A 17,222-nucleotide genomic window follows, 5' to 3' on the forward strand; every position below is an offset into this window, starting at 1 on the left:
AGCCCCCGGCTCCCTACCTGCAGGGGAGTCGCATCACAGGAGGTGAAGCAGGTCTCTGTCTTCCCCTCCTCTCTCCATTTCTCTCTGTTCTATGCAACAATGACGACATCAGTAACAACAACAATAATAACTACAACAACAATAAAAAAAATAAGGGCGACACAAGGGAAAAATAAATAAATAAAATATAAAAAAATCATTCACTTTGTGCGATGTGAATTTCATACTAGTAAATTAATTTTTTCATCGAAAAGACTAAAAATAAGGTATAAGCTGGAAATAAACTTGGATCAGTGCAGAACATCAAGGCTGAAAGGAGCTTGTAGATCAGTCACTCACACAGCAGCGGAGTCCGCCAGGCTGGATCCCCGTTTTCATCCTCTGCTCCCCTCACAGGGCATGGCAGTGCCCTGTACACAGAACGCGTTTAGGCTCATGTGTGGACACTGCTTGTCTTTCTCCTTGCCAGAGAGGATGCACAGACAGATGACGTCTTCAAAACCACCAGACCGACTTGCTTGCTTTCTTCTGTTCTCCCCTTCCCTCCTTTTCATTCTTTTTCTCCTCTCCTTTCTTTCTTTCTTTCTTTCTTTCTTTCTTTCTTTCTTTCTTTCTTTCTTTCTTTCTTTCTTTCTTCCTTTTGCCTACAGGGTTATTGCTGGGGCTCAGTGCCTGCACCACAAATCCACTGCTCCTGGAGACCTTTTTTTTTTTTTTTTTTCATTTTGTTGTCCTTGTTTTAACATTGTTGTGGTTGTCATTGTTGTAGTTATTGATGTCGTCATTGTTGTTGGATAGGACAGAGAGAAATGGAGAGAGGAGGGGAAGACAGAGAGGGGGGAGAGAAAGATAGATATCTTCAGACCTGCTTCACCACCTGTGAAGCGACTCCCCTGCAGGTGGGGAGCCGGGGGCCCGAACCGGGATCCTTACTCCGGTCCTTGTGCCCTGAGCCATGTGCGCTTAGCCCGCTGCGCCGCCGCACAGCCCCCTTTCTCTTCTCTTATTAAGATGATCCCTGGGCTTGGTGCCTGCACAGTGAATTCACTCTCCTGGTAACCATTTTTTTTTCTAAATGATGATACAGAGAAAAATAAGGCTAGAGTGGAGATAAATTAAGAAGGGAGAAAGAGGGAGGAGACGCCTGCAGTCTGCCCTACCAGGTGAGCAGCACCCTCTGCAGGTAGGGACTGGGTGCTACAACTGAGTCCTCACACACCTCAGTTTCTTGCCCAGAGTGACACTGCACAGATTTTTTTTTTTTTTTTTTTAAGGAAAAGTTTGTGAAACTTGTGAGACTCTGAACATGGATGCAGAGATTCCCACAGACGACCGAGAAGCTGTGTGCAGCACAGTTTATTATCTGGCCTTAGCATCTGGGTGACTGAGAGGCACTGATTCAACACCACTGCGACCTCCTGAGACAGAGAAACCCAGAAGGGAAACGTCAAGATGTGCAAAAGCAATAAATATCAAACTTTCTGGTCTAAAATATATAAATACAAAATGGCATCATTTCTGGAAACAGCTTCATAAAATCTGGCAACCATATGGTCCATGGGCAGGTGTCTGGAGTCCATGGTGCTAGTCTTCAGAATTTATCACCTCAGATCCAACATAACTATTTTTATGTCTTTTACCAACACATGTCTGCATATCTAGGAAAGAAAAAAAAAGTGGCTTTCAGTCATAATATTCAACATGATTCTCCTTCAGGAGGGCACATGACTTTTCTCCATTAAAAAATAGTTCTAATTTTAAGGTATTCCAGTTAGGACAAAGACAAAAAAATGTACTTGTATTCAATAAAAGATATTTTTTTACCTTTAAATTAATTCTAACTTCAAAATAAAATTTCTGCTTCTGCCAAAGAGCCACCCAACAAGCAGTTAGCAAGAAGAGATGACATGAAATAATGCTTTCCTGGGATTGGCTAATCTAAACAAAATGTAGGAATATCGTTTCCATTAAGCAGTCCCAGAAGAACAGGCTTGGCTACATCAAGCAATAATAATTCGTAAGACATCTGACCTTGTCTTTAGTAACTACTTGGTCACTCAGACTCTGAAGAGAGCTTAAAGCATCACAGAGATAGATCAATAGCAGGGTGATCTCCTGCATGGTTGATTCTGGCACAGAAGTGCCATCACTCCTTCATAAATCAGAGTAGGAAGAAATCAGGAGAAAGTGCAGAGATTAATTTTTTTGAGGTAAGACAGCTATAAACTGTGGCCAGGAGCTGGTGGACCCAGCAGACCACACACATCACAGTGCACAAGGACCTGGGTTCCAGTCCCTGGTCCCCACCTGCAGGAAGAAAAATTCATGAGTGGTTAAGCAGGGCATCGGGGAGGGGGGGTGTCTCTCTTTCTCTCCTTATCTACCTCCTCCTTCTGTGTCTCTATTAAGATAAATGGCCACTGAGAGCAGTGGATTCATAGTGCAGGCACAGAGTCCCAGAAATAACTATGGTGGCAGACAGAAAGATAAGAAAGGAGGAAAAAATGGAGAGGAGGAAAGAAGGAAGGGAAAACTACAAAGTAAGTAGGATGATGCTTCAGTCCACCTTATGCTGCTATTTCCCCTCATCACCCACCCCCCCCCAAAAAAAAAAGACAGGGCCTGGCGGTGGCCCACTTGGTTGAGTGCACACGTTACAGTGCGCAAGGACCCGGGTTTGAGTCCCCGGTCCCCACCTGCAGGGGGAAGCTCTGCGAGTAGGGAAGCAGGGTTGCAGGTGTCTCTCTGCCTCTCCCCCTCTCTATTTCTCCCTCCCTTCTTGATTTCTCGCTGTCTGTATCTAGTAAATAAAGATAATAATGACTTTCCCACTAAGCCAGAGGTAAACGTATGTATGCCAACCAGAGCAGGAGGGAACCATCCACTCACACTGAACAGCTGAGGGTCCTTGGTGTGCGGATGGAAACCCTTCTTCTTACAGGAAGAAACCTCAAGCATGCCAGCGTCGGAGAGTCTGAAGATGCCGGTGCTGAGTTGCAGGAAGAGAAGAAAGGCACAGACATGAGGGTTGGCTGGGCTTTACCAGGGCTCTGCCACTCAGAGGGGCACAGGCGTGGGAGCTCCTGGGATGGGGTGGAGAAGGAAGCGTCCACTGGGAATTCTGCAGCGGTAGCGGACAGGGATCTCACCGTGGCTACTCCAGAGAAAGACACTGGGCAGGCTGACACTGTTTCCAAGTGTCTGGGGGACTGTAATGAGCAGCCCTCCTGTGTGAGATGCTGCGGGGGGCACGCACAGGTGGCCGGCACCTCGATCTGAACGTTACGAGTGTTGACGTCAACGCAGCTGACAACGTGGGGGTAGCGGGGACTTTGTCAAGTGTTGAATGTGGTTCCGGGCGTTATGCTGCAGGACCCCTTACCCAGACACGGCCTGGCTGCACTGCCCATCTCACCACCTGCTGCAGTGAGGGAGAGATGGGGAGATGGCCCAGTGTGTCAGAGCACAGCGACCGCTCATCGCCCACAAGACATTTGATCTGTTCTTTAGTCGCTGCCGGCTTGCCTCAACTCTGAAGACAACTGAAAGCATCACACAGACATAGGAACAGCCAGGTAACCTTACACATAGTTAATTCTGCTACAGAAGTAGGGACTACCATTGCCTTGCAAATCAAGCAAGAGTAAGAAGAAACTGGAAGAAAGTACAGAGATGAATTTTTTGAGTGAAGAAATGCCCCTGAAGTCTTGGCAATGCTATCATGCTGGGAAATTATACGGATGCAGTCACATCTGCCATGTTGTCCCCTCAGGCTATTGCTAGTTCCCAGGAGAGTTGGGATACTCTCAGAGCGCCTGTTCCGCCATGTTGTGCCCTCAGGGCATTGTCTATTCCCCTCAATAGTTGCGGTGCTTTGGTTACTCCTCCCCCCTCCCATTCTCACAGAGTTATTATCCTACCATGGAGTGATGTGGCTACTCCTCCCCCTTCCCATTCTCGTGAAAGCTGCTCCTATAAAAGCCCTTCTTCTTCCGCACCTCTCTCTCTTGCCAGCCCTTCACTTCGGTGTTTAGACGCAGGAAAGGTTGCTGCACGAGGCGGCCATTTTCGCTACCTCCACGTGGCCCAATCTGTTTCTCTCTCACCCAACTCTGAGGTGCCAGCGCAAATAAAGATTTGTGTTTCCCTCTTCGCTCCGGACCTCCTCTCTCTCTTCTCAGCCACGCAGCCCCACACTATCAGCCAAAGCTGAGTGGTGCTCTGGGCTCCTCTTCACGGCGAGCTCAGACTGACAGGGACTCGGGGTCACACAGGCTCCTGTGCTGATTGTGCAGAGACGTGGGCCCTGGGTCAGATGCACGTGGTTCACAGTGGATGTCATTCATACACTTTCCTCATGTGTGGAAGCCACCCTCTGCCCTGACCCACCTTTCTAGCCCAATTCTCAACTCTGACACCATCTCCCCAGACAATATTCTTAGCCCACCTGCATGATAGCTGTCAGGCTCAGGCAAAAACTACTAAAGTTATGGTTCCCTTGGAACATACCTAAAATAGATTTTCTAGCTTCTTCCCACACAAAGACCCCTAATCTCATCTGCCGTATTCCTACCTTGAGGTTCCTTTTATTAAACAATTTGTCCTGCTTTAGATCTTACCACCTTTCAGCCACCAAGTTGCAAACACTACTATGATTCCATCCTGACCTCCCTGGGCAGACGCCCTCACCCATGTGTCCTGGAGCCTCCCCTCCCCAGAGCCCTGTCCCACTAGGGAAAGACAGACACAGGCTGGGGGTGTGGGTCCACCTGCCAACACCCACGTTCAGTGGAGAAGCAATGACAGAAGTCAGAACTCCCACCTTCTGCTCCCCATAAAGAATGTTGGTCCATCCTCCCAGAGGGATAGAGAACAGAAAAGCTTCCGATGCAGGGGATGGGACAGGGAGCTCTGGTGGTGGGGACTGTGGGATTGTACCTCTGGTATCTACAATCTTCTTAATCATGATTGAATCACTAATAAAATAAATTTTGAAAATGAAAGATAAAGGTACAAATGTCCTGCTAGACAGGGTTTTGGGAGGTGGAGACAGGATTCCAGTTAAAGTCTGCCTGACTCCTTTAGTCATGTTAATCTGTAACAACCAGTATCCCAAAGCTCTAGAAAGGTTTTGTAGATAATAATGTGAAGACTGGAAAACTGCCTACGAGATAAAATGTTGACAGGTACAGGTGGTCCAGGAGGTGGCGCAGTGGATAAAGCATTGGACTCTCAAGAGTAAGGTCCTGAGTTCAATCCCCAGCAGCACATTTACCAGAGTGATGTCTGGTTCTTTCTCTCTCTCCTCCTATCTTTCTCATTAATAAATAAATAAAATGTTAAGGGAAAAAAAGGCACATCCTGTGGGGAGCTGTGAGGTTGAGCTTGAGCTTGGTGTGGACTATGAAATCGGTGTTGGTGGTACAGCTGCCCCGTCAGACTCCCCAAACCTGGGGTCGAGCAGGGGGGCCTTGGCCTCCAGGATTCTGTCCCCCCATCAGTCTCCCGCACCCCACAAGGGCCCCACAATGGCCCCAGATACTCTACACACAAAGGTTCACTTCCTTGTCCTCAGACCGGTTAGTCTGCTTACTCAGCTACTAGAAGCCCCTCACCTCTTCCCTGTCTCCCGTTCTTCTGATCATATATGGTTCCATTCCCCCTGCCCATGCCAAGACCCCCTCCTTCCCTCTCTCTCTCCTTGCACCTGCTGATAATCTCACTTCCTAATCCTCCAGACTGGCTAGACCACCCGCCCAGAGGTTACTGGAAAAACCCTCACCCTTTCTTAACCTCCTGGTGCCTTATCCATGCTGGGTATAAACAAACTGCTTCCCCACCTCCCTTTACACACTCTGCTCTGCTGCTCAATAAACAGGCTATTCACAGGCTGAGCTTCACTGACGGGAGACAGACGACCAGAGACTCATGGCTGAGCTGTACGCAGTGTCTCTTTATTCATGTACGACGCTGCACAATCTAAACCAAGCTATGCTAAAACTAAACTAAAAACTCAATCCTATATATACTCGCCAAGTAGGGCAGAAACAGGAAGTGACGCAGAGAGGGTGGAGTGAAAAGTGACTGGTGCGAATCAGGGTGACTACAAGAGGGGGCGGAGCAGAAAGACATGGTGAACCAGTGGGGATTAAACCAATGCCCTGCAGGCAGGGCGGTGCTTAGTTAACAGTGGTTATGTAAATAGATACAGTGTTAAGCAGGGGGGATTAAACCAATGACACAGAAGGGGTTTTAGAAGCAGAATTAGAAGCATAGCAACAGCTATCCATGGCCATAGCCTCCTGGGTGATCTTTGGTCTTGTATGTGGGTTGCAAAGAAGGATCCCAGTCATACCCGCACCTGCTGCCTCAGGTCATATTCTCATTGGCACCCGTCTCCAGTGGCCAACGGAACGGTCACGCCAGAGAGTCTATACCCGAGATAGGCCCCCCCCATGAGAGTCCCGCAGCATCCAATTTACTTACTTTGGGGTCACGCCCTGTGAAGTAACTGAACCAGTAATCCTGCCAGGAAAGTATCCTCCAGAGAGCAAAGATGGTTGAAAACCAGGCACGTGCTGTAGCCCGGATACCTGGCCACCCCAGGAGCACTCTTGCCTCCCCATGGGAAGAGGTGCCGGGCACGCAGGAAGCCGGCAGCCCCAGGGAGCCTTGCTGGACCGTCTCCACAACTCGCAGGATCACGTCTCATACTTACTCTTTGTGCTTTGGAGAGCAGACAATGGCAATGGCCTCTGGCAGCATGAGCTGATAGGAGCAGTGAGTGTGAAGGTCCACGCTGGATAAGAACGCGGTCTGGGTGGGGTGCGTCTGCAGAGCAAGACAAGGACAGCCTTAGCGGGAGGGCGCTCACATCCTCAGTTGCGGCCACCGTGCCCTGCACCCCAAAACCTGCCCCTTCACTCTTCTTTGCTCAACACCAGTAAGCAAAACAGGCGTTTAGAAGAATCTTACAGATTCAATCCTGTCCTTTCATCTTTGGGGTAAATATGAATTTCTGAGGAGCTCCCTAGAAGTGGCCCATATGTTCTGCTTATTTAGCACAGAAGTAGAAATTAATTTGCCAAGGACTTTAGAAAGATGACTGTTTATTCATCACAGTGCAAGTAGAACAGACTTAGCATCTCACAGGTACGTACAAGGACCTTGAAGCTCAGGGAACTTAAGTCAGCTGGCCGTGTAGCTAATAAGGAGCAGAGACACTTACATGGAAAACCATGGACACAGGGTCCAGGCAGAGGCGCACCTGGTTAAGCACAGGCGTCACAGGGCACAAGGACCCGGGTTTAAGCCCCCCGTCCCCACCTGCAGGGGGAAAACTTTGCGAGTGGTGAAGCAGGGCTGCAGGTGTCTCTCTGTTTCTCTTTATCTCTCCCTCCCCTCTCAGTTTCACTGTCTTTATCCACTAATAAACAAACAAAAATACTTTCTTTTAAAAAGAGAGGGAGCAAGAAAGAGATGGTTGCAGACCTGCTTCACTGCTGTGAAGTGTTCTCCCTGCATTTGGGGAGCGGGGGCTCGAACCCAGATTCTGTGTGTGGGAATATGTGTTCTCAACTGGGTGTACCACCCCCTGGCCCCTACTCATGGAATTGCTGTGAAAATAAAAATCAAATAGTCAAGATAAAAGTTCTTAGAACTGTGCTTAACAGGTAGGGAAGAAAGAACATCACTAGCTACTATTTTTACCACGTTACTATTGTTGGTATTTTAATGTTGTTATTAACCAAACAGCACAGGCCCGTAGGAATAACTAGGCCGGGGGCTGGGGGCTGGGGGCTGGGGGCGGGCGGTAGCACAGCAGGTTAAGTGCATGTGGCAGGAAGTGCAAGGATGGGTGTAAGGATCCAGGCTGAGTGTCCAGCTCCCCACCTGCAGGGGAGTCACTTCACAGGTGGTGAAGCAGGTGTCTGTCTTTCTCTCCCCCTCTGTCTTCCCCTCCTCTCTCCATTTCTCTCTGTCCTATCCAACGACAATGGCAGCAATAACAACAATAATAGTAACAAGAACAATGATAAACAACAAGGGCACTGCAGGGCTTGAGTTGCGGGTGTTTCTTCCCGGGCACGTGCTCTCTGGGTTGGAGAGAACTCAGCCGGAGTCATCCTGGGCTGCTGCTTACTCAGCGATGTGGAGGAGGAACCAGGAACTCTCGTGGCGGAGCAGGAACGCAATTCCTTTATTGATCGGAGATGACACCTTTATCTATCTCTTTAACTGGAAGTGGCCGTGGGAAAAGAAAATGGCTAGGCAAGAGGGTAGAGAAAAGAGCCTGAAGGTAGAAGGCTTCCATAGCTTGCTGGGAAGGTTCTAACCAGGGGAATTAACCAACACCCTGCAGGCAGCGCGGGTCTCAGGCACAACAATGATGATGTAAACAGACCATAGTATCAGTGATGCAGCATGGAGCAGGGAGGCTGCAAAAGGGAAAAAAATGGGGAAAAAATATAACTGTCTTAATGTAAAATTACGGTCTGTTAGAGAAATGCATTATTTTGGGACTTTTAGAATAAAGGCAAAAACTGGCTGATAACTATTTACAAAAAGAACACAGGCTCAGCAAGGGAGAGTCACTCCAATTTGAAAATCCTCTATCAGTCAAGGGATACAAATCATTCCAATTTTTAAAACCCAAATCTGTAGAGAGGATACGGAGGGAAGGGTTTGCCCACCTGGTACCTGACTTCCCGGAGACTTGTATGAACACCTGGAGCTTTCTAGGCTGAGCTCAGAAACCAGCCCAGGATCAGCAGAAGATGGTGTGAGGCAGGTAACAAGCAGGCCAGCAAAGAGACAACTCACCGCCTCTTAAGTTATTTCTAAAGTGAGTAGCTGCCACCATATACTACACCATACACTCCGGGCCCTCCATGCCTACCAGGAGGGGAAACTTGTATTCCAAAGGAAGCAGGCCTCATTTACAGAAATAAAAGGACGAGGAGGAGAGTGGGAATAGCGCAGCAGGTGTGATGGGAGATGAGTGGGCTAGGCACTTTCCACGGATGATCTCACTTGCTTCTTTCCAAGTGAGTTAAGTGCTGCCACTGTCCCCACTTTACACAAGAGAAAACTTGTCAGTCACTAAGCCAGCCCCCCCTGCCCCATCCTTCATGGCTGACAGGATGGGCTATTTACATAATCATTGTTTTGCCTGAAAGATCCCCACCCATCCCACTGACCTATCTTCTTTCTACCTCGAGACCCGCCCTGCCTGCAGAGTAACATTAATCCCACCGGCTAAAACCCTCGCAGCAGGTGCTAAGGAAGCTTCTACCTTCCCAGCATGCTTCTGCCTTTCTCCACCCCCTTTCCTAGCCATTTCCGTTTCCGACTTGCCACGTCCGGTTTTATCTTATAAAAGCACTGGCTCTCTGATCTATAGATCCTTTTGCATCACCACGCTGCCACGAGTCCCTGACTCACCTCTCTCCCACGTGGCTGAGTGAGTAGCAGCCCAGGCTGAGTCTGGTCGAGTTCTCTCCAACCCAGAGAGCAGGTGCCCGGGGACGAGGCTCCCCCACGCTAGCCGAACAAAAACTGATCCAAGGACGGGACTAGCTAGCTGAGGAAGGATCTCAGTCTCGGAGGGCAGGACCACAGGGGAGAGGACCCAGGTTCGATTCCCAGCACTGCACGTGCCCAGTGGTGCTCTGTCTCTTCCTTTTTTACTCACTGCTGTCTTTTTCAAGAGGAAATTACACAAGGGAAGTTTAAAGTTAGTGCATGTAAAGGGCAGTTTCAAGCCAGGTCAGTTTCTGATTCTGCCCATCTTCCCTATAACTGGTTTACAGCCTTAAAACAAGAAAGGTGAATTCTGGATTTGTTGCTATCGTTATGCTCAGTGAAAATCCTCAGAAAAGGCTGTCATGACATTGAGGTCTAGAAATACAACAGGGAAGTGATTTTGCTGAACCACAGCAACTCGATACAGTAAAACACACAAAACAAGGCCCACAATTATGCCAAATTAATGATTTAAATTACTTCATTATTATATAAGCTACATAAATAAGCCAAAGGGGAAATTAAAACCTTCTGTTGCTAATTTGGAAGGTATTTGGCATGTTATAGTAACAAGGATTTGCAACCTACATGGACAATTCCATGGACAATGATTCCTTCTCGGGTTGTGTTGTGATTTCTCTGCAGGACAGAAAATCACATCAAATCAAACTACGCTTTTAAATGGAGCAGTGTAAGGAAGGCAAAGTAAGGCACACCAGCCTTCTGCCAAAGAGACAAAAAGAATGTTCAGAAATCTGATCACTGCAGATATTTTTTTGCACTTGGATGGTGGTGTACGCTTTTCAAAGAGTTTTCACACATGGTGCATCTACACGACAGCTCACAAGCTAAGTGAGACAGGGAAAGGATTCCACACGGAGATCTGGGACTAAGATCAGAGGCGTGGTAGTTCACAGGCAGAACTGAAGTCTCTTCCATCTTCCTGCACGGTGTGACACCAAGGGCCTGCTGAACGTGGGCATGCTTCCGGTCTCTCTTACTGATGCTCCATTATGCCAGTAAACTTAAAAAATGGCCACTTCTGCTAATGGTTTTCTCTAAATACTTGATGGTATCGGGTTTAGCACCCAAATCTTTGATCCATTTGGAGTTTACTTTTGTGTGTGGTGAAATGTAATGGTTCAGTTTCACTCATCTGCCTGTTTCCATCAATTTTTTTTTTTTTCCAACACCGTTTATTGAAGAAACTCTTGTTTCTCCATTTAATGTTTTGGGCCCCTTGTCAAAAATTAGTTGTCTGTTGGTGTGAGGCCTTATTTATGGGATCGGAATTCTATTGTCAGTACGTTTATTTTTGCTCCAGTACCAGGCAGTTTTGACTATAGTAGCTCTATAGTCTAGTTTGAGATCTGGGAGCAGGATGCCTCCAGTCTTGCTCTTTTTTTCTCAAGACTCTGGCAATTCTAGGTGTCTTCTGATTGCAGATAAACTTTTGTAACTTGTGTTCTATGAAGAAATTGCATTTTTAAAGATAGTTCTTTATCAAATCTATTTTCTTGCTGGTTTAAAAGACTGGTATTAAAAGATGGTTTTAAATTCTTGTGGAAATGATACTTGTAAGGTTTTAGAGAAAAGTATTTCCTTCTGATTTCTTAAAAAATACTGGTGTTGCTAATAAAAGCTCTTTGCCTGGAAGGAAGAGAGAACAGAAGAAGGAAGTTAGGAAGGGAGGGAAGGAGGGAGGGAGGAAGGGAAGAAGGGTAGGAGGGAGGGAAGGAAACTTGGTGGGACCGGATGGGGATGGCATTAAATCTGTATATTGTATATGATTAAATCTGTATATTGTATAGGATTAAATCTGTATATTGTATATGATTAAATCTGTATATTGTATATGATTAAATCTGTATATTGTATATGATTAAATCTGTATATTGTATATGATTAAATCTGTATATTGTATATGATTAAATCTGTATATTGTATATGGCTCTGGGTAGAACAGTCATTTTCATAAAGTCAGTTCTTCCAATCCATGAGTGTGGGCTATGTTGCCATTTCTTTATATCTTCTTCTATTTCCTTGAGCAGGGACTCAGTTTACAGTGTACACGTCCTCCACTTCCTTGTTAGATTGACTCCTAGATACTAGATTGTCTGTGCAGATGTAGCAGGAGGGGTTAGCTTCTGTATTTCCCCCTCTGATGTGGCGCTTGTATAGAGGAATGCCTCATTTTTGTACATTAATCTTCTAACCTGCAACCTTGCTATATTGCTCAAGAGTGTCCAGGAGCTTCCTGCTGGGTTCTTCAGGGCTGTCTATGTATCTTATCATGCCATCTGCAAAGAACAGCAATTTGACTTCTCCTTCCACCTATGTCCTTTTAATTGTCTTACCTAAATGCTCCTGCTAGGACTTCCAATGCGATATTGAATAGTAGCAGTGATAGTGGGAAGCCGTGAGGGAGGGCATGAAGGGACGGGGGTTGGGGGGTAGGTGTGTTGGTGTCCTGATGCATGAGAGGTGGAAAGAGCTCCAGTCGGGAGAGCCGTGTGCTGACATTTAATCAAAGTGAGAGGAGGGGGTTGTGCTGCAAATAACACCCAGATAAAATGCTAAAGACCAGCAAGAAAGGTCACCCGCTGGGCTGGCAAGACAGCTCCTGGCCTGCATGGGGTGTTTGCTTTGCCTTGTGCCCACAGTCCAGAGTCCCACAGGGCCTGCACCACGCTGGAGGAAGCCCCAGCCCTCTTTTATCAGTTTACCACTTAGTACCCACTAGACTGTGTGAATCATAAAAGCAAGTCCCCTGCTCTCCAAATGTTCCTCTCCTTCAAGTTCAAACAGCAGAAAACAACAGACAGTAATTCCACCCGATCCACAGGCCGTTCTCCCAGGTTCAGATACAGCCCGGCCTGAGGAGAACGCCATACATGATGACATGCGTCCCGGCTGACAGAGGGGAGCCAAAGGACCCATGTGTGTGAAGTTGCCTTTTCTCAGAGAGCTGAGAAGAGCCCCGCCTCACGTGAAGTCGCGCGTGGAAGCCGCAAGTTCAAACGTACATGGATCCAGCCCAGAGTGAGGAGACCGTGCTGGTCCTGCACGCGGAAGAGCTCTTCAACATTCTCCACGTCGCAGTGGTCTGGTCCCGCAGACTGCTTGGGCACGATCACGTGGGTGATGGTGAGCTCATTGTGCGTCTGGAAGAGAAGGAGCAGGAAGAGGAAGAGGCAGCCAGCTGAGACCTGCATGGATGCAGACGTCATACAGGCCTCTGTGCTGACTGCGGGCCAAATCAATGGGGGTTACAGTCAACAATATTTATACACTTTCCCCATATTTGGGAGCTACTCTCTTCCCTGATCCAGTTTTTTTCCAGCCATGACACCATCTCCCCAGACAATAACCTGGGTCCACCTGCATATCAGATGTCAGGCTCAGGAAAAAACTAGTTGGGCCATGGACCCTTTGGAATAGACCTAAAATAGACCTACTAGCTTTTTCCAAAACAGAGACTCCAAATCTCCATCCACAATATTCTAGCCTTTAGATTCACGATTAGTCAACAATTTGTTCTGCTTTATATCTTAACTCTTTTTCAGCCACCAGGTTCCAGATGCTACCATGATGCCAACGGGAATTCCCTGGGCAGACAACCCCACCAATATGTTGTGGAGCTCTGCTTCCCCAGAGCCCTGCCCCACTAGGGAAAGAGAGAGACAGGCTGGGAGTGTGGATCCATCTGTCAACGCCCATGTTCAGCGGGGAAGCAATTACAGAAGCCAGACCTTCCACCTTCTGCATCCCACAATGACCCTGGGTCCATGCTCCCAGAGGGATGGAGAATGGGAAAGCTATCAGGGGAGGGGATGGGATACAGAGTTCTGGTGGTGGGAATTGTGTGGAAATGTACCCCTCTTATCCTATGATCTTGTTGAACATAATTTTTATTTTTTAAATTTTTTTATATTTATTTATTTATTTATTCACTTTTGTTGTCCTTATTGTTTTATTGTTGTAGTTATTATTGATGGTGTCTTTGTTGGAGAGGACAGAGAGAAATGGAGAGAGGAGGGAAAGACAGAGAGGGAGAGAAAGACAGACACCTGCAGACCTGCTTCACCGCCTGTGAAGCGACTCCCCTGCAGGTGGGGAGCCGGGGGCTCGAACCAGGATCCTTATGCCGGCCCTTGCACTTTGCGCCACCTGCGCTTAACCGGCTGCGCTATTGCGCAACTCCCATCGATCATTATTAAATCAATAAAAAAAGATGAAAAAAAAAAGAAGGATCTAGCAGGAAACACAGAGAGAACTAAGATATGAGGCCTTTTATAGAAAGTGCCCCCCACTCCAGTCATCACTGAAAGACAAAGCATGAATTTGAAATGGGCTGCCTGTCAATATGCCAACCTCATTTGTTTACAGTTACATATCTATGTTTGCCATTGGACATGTCTCTCAAAATGTATTGGCATCCTAGCCTAGGCTAGGAAACAGTTTTGTCATCCCACCCCAGGATTTTTTTTTTTTTTTTTGGTAGAAGTGAGGAACAGAAAGGCAATGGGAGAGAAGAAAAACATCTTGGCACCAGCTTCCTCCAGTGCCATGTGGCGCAGGCTTGAGCCTGGACTATATGCAGGGCTGCCAGGCTAGCCTGAGCATGCTTCTTCCCAGGCACATGCTCTCTGGGTTGGAGAGAACTCGACCAGAGCCAACCTAGGCTGCTGTGCAGGAAAGGGATCAAGAACTAGTGTCACGTGAGAGAGACTTGGGGACTTGTGGAGCCGGAACACACAATGCCCCACTGCATTTATTGATCTGCCTTTAAATATCTTCTGAGAAGGAAGTGGTAGGGTGGAAAAGGAAGTACGTAGGATAAGGGGGAAGAGTGGAAAAAGAGCGCAAACTAGTGGGGATTAAACCAGTGGGGATTAAACCAGGGTGGGTCTCAGACAAAACAATGATTATGTAAATAGACCACAATGTTAAGCAATGCAGGGGAACCTGGATGACACGGATAGAACAGAAGCAGAACTAGCCAAAGGAGAAATGAAGACCAACACAGGGCAAAGCAAGTAACCTCTTGAGGGATCTTGCTGTCCTTTGCAATTCTAATGAATAATGAATGTCTTGACGTGTTACACTGAGGATGACGATAATGGCAGCAGGCTTATTTGGAGGGGATGCACTAAGCACTTCTGCAATGTTACTAAGGGCCATTTCTAAGGTTTGTGGAGCCTGTTAGTCTTGTTTTATTTTATTAGATTTCAGGTCACTTATGACTGGGTGGCCAGGTGGCGGCACACCTGGTTGAGTGCACGTGGCAATATGCAAGGATCCAGGTTTGAGCTTTCAGTCCCCTCCTGCAGGGGAAAAGCTTCACGAGTGGTGAAGTGGGGCTGCAGGTGTCTCTCTCCCTCTCTATCTCCCCCTCCTTTCAATTTCTGGATGTCTTAATCAAGTAAAATAAAGACAATAAAACAATTTAGAAAGGATTATGACTTATTCCCACTATAGGGGGAGAGTTTCTGGCATTTTCCACAGCTTACGGAATGGCTGTAGACCATCAGCTAGATAAGAAGGATGAAGAACACAATTCTGCCCCTCTGGTCAAAGAAACCAAAGAAAAAGGTGCAAAGGGTGGCTGGAGCCTCAGGAAAGACATGTCTGTGTGGCTGGGGAGCCATTGCCATGGTTCTGCAAGAGATTCTCATGCCTGAGGCTCCCAGGATCACTGTCCAGCATCACCATTAGCCAGAGATGCACAGGGCTCTGGTATTTCTGTAGTTCTCTCATTAAAATAAATATAAATAAGCAAATAAATAATTATCTTTATTAAAGGGTGAGGGATTACAGTGCTGTGTGACACTGTCTACCCCTCATGGTACCATCTTCACATAAGTCTAGGGCCCTTCCACATGCTTCTATCAGCCTTGACTGCAATTATTATCTTTTTTCTTAGCTAACTATATACTCTGCTTCTTTTAATTGTCTTCATTTACCGGATAGAGGCAGCCAGAAATTGAGAGGGGAGGGGGAGATAGAGAAGGAGAGAGGCACCTGCAGCCCTGCTTCACCACTCGTGATGCTTTCCCCCTGCTGGTGGGGGGCTGGGGGCTGGAACTCGGGTCCTTGCGCACTGTAATGTGTGCGCACAGCCAGGTGCGCCACCACCCGGCCCGTCTCCTGACCATGTGCTCTTCGAGTCCACTGTGACATCATTTCTCAGCAGACTTCATTCTGTTCTCCCAGGCTGGGTCAGGCCTGCAGTTGCACCTTTGTACCACTCCCTCCACTTCCTGGCCTGGCTTCTTCACAGATGCCGGACCTTAAAGCCAGACCCCCCTGCTCTGCTCCATTGCTGACACTATGGTCTATTTACATAATCACTGTTTTGCCTGAAAGATCCCCACCACATTATCCCCTCAGGGTATTGCTAATTCAGGTAAAATTATCGCAACAGTTGCTAAGGACGCTTCCACCTTCCCAGCATGCCTTTTGCCTCCTCCACCCCCTTTCCTAGACATTTCCGTTTCCAACTTGTCACTTCCGGTTTTTACCCTTTAAAGCCCTTCTGCTGCTCCAGTTTCGCTCTCTTTCTCTCTTCTGCATCCTGACCTGGAGAAGGGCTGGCGTGCATAGTGGGAGGTGGCCATTTTGCTAGCTCCACGTGGCCTAAACCCACTGTGCTCAAACCCAACTCTGGGGCATCCACATCAATAAAGAATTGTACTTCCACACCGCCAAGAGTTCCTTGTCTCCAGCGAAGCTAGCCTGGCACACAGGCATCACAGCAGGGCACAGGTCAGCCACAGTGGCTATGGGACATGTCCACACAGCACAGTGACTGGCACAGATACTTGCTCGGCCGTTGCCGACGTCATGAGGCAGGAAATGATGAGCAGGCTCACCCAGCTAGCACAGCCTATGCTCAGGAGGAGACTGAGCATAGGCTCAGTCTCCTCAGACTGAGCATAGGCTCCTGGGACCTCAGGAAGCTGACTGACTGGGGAGGGGGATGTAGGGCATTCTTTATGAGAAGCAGAAGGTAGGAGGTCTGGCTTCTGTCATTGCTTCTCCACTGGACATGGGTGTTGGCAGGTGGATCCACACCCCCAGCCTGTCTCTCTCTTTCCCCAGTGCCTCTTAGGGTATTTTTATTCTACTCTGCACATGCTCATCACAAAAATAAATTAAAAAAAAATCAATGTTCCTCAAAAGTTCTCTGTACTGGAAGAAATGCACAGGGATCAGTGACATAGCTCTCCTGAACAGTGCACCACTTCACCATGGGCACAACCCAGGTTCAAGCCCAGTTGGCACTGCACTGATGGAAGCTTCCGGTCTATGGTTTCTCCCCCTCCCCCTCCCCCTCTCCCTCTCTCCCACTCCCCACGCCCCTCTCTCTACCCTTTTGTCTCTATCTGAAGAAAGAAATGTATTCAAAGTTAACTCTACAGTATCACTAATTCCCAGATCACATTTATTCTGTTCATGGAAGAGCAGCAACTCTGCATTGGCGCCCAGTACAGAAGCACCTGAAGTCGAGACCTACCAGCTTCCCGCAGAGGATGCCACAGGTCTCCACCCCCCGCACGGTGTTCGATTCCGCCAGCTGCAGGAACCTGTGGCAAAGGTCTCTTGCTATGACCACACACCGCAGTCCTTCAACCACCAAATCTAAGCAGCAGAAAATGGAGAAGCCGTTAAAACCAAATCTTCTATTTCATTCC

The 17,222-nt window shown here is 47.7% G+C and overlaps 1 protein-coding gene across 4 annotated transcripts in view; it reads right to left on the reverse strand.

Moving 5' to 3' along the window:
* Positions 1-1,340: 1,340 nt before the first annotated feature.
* Positions 1,341-17,222, reverse strand: part of STAMBPL1 (STAM binding protein like 1) — a 41,662-nt gene continuing 25,780 nt past the window's right edge. For all 4 annotated transcript variants that reach the window (XM_060185434.1, XM_060185384.1, XM_060185547.1 and 1 more), the window contains 5 exons: positions 17,045-17,169; positions 12,552-12,689; positions 6,719-6,831; positions 2,890-2,989; positions 1,341-1,658 (listed from right to left, as the gene is read on the reverse strand). In XM_060185434.1, the coding sequence (XP_060041417.1) occupies positions 1,602-1,658; positions 2,890-2,989; positions 6,719-6,831; positions 12,552-12,689; positions 17,045-17,169 (533 nt within the window). In that variant the 3' untranslated portion in view covers positions 1,341-1,601. The remainder of the gene's footprint in view (positions 1,659-2,889; positions 2,990-6,718; positions 6,832-12,551; positions 12,690-17,044; positions 17,170-17,222) is intronic.

The sequence above is a fragment of the Erinaceus europaeus genome, chromosome 1, assembly GCF_950295315.1.
Source record: "Erinaceus europaeus chromosome 1, mEriEur2.1, whole genome shotgun sequence".
Classification (NCBI taxonomy): Eukaryota; Metazoa; Chordata; class Mammalia; order Eulipotyphla; family Erinaceidae; genus Erinaceus; species Erinaceus europaeus.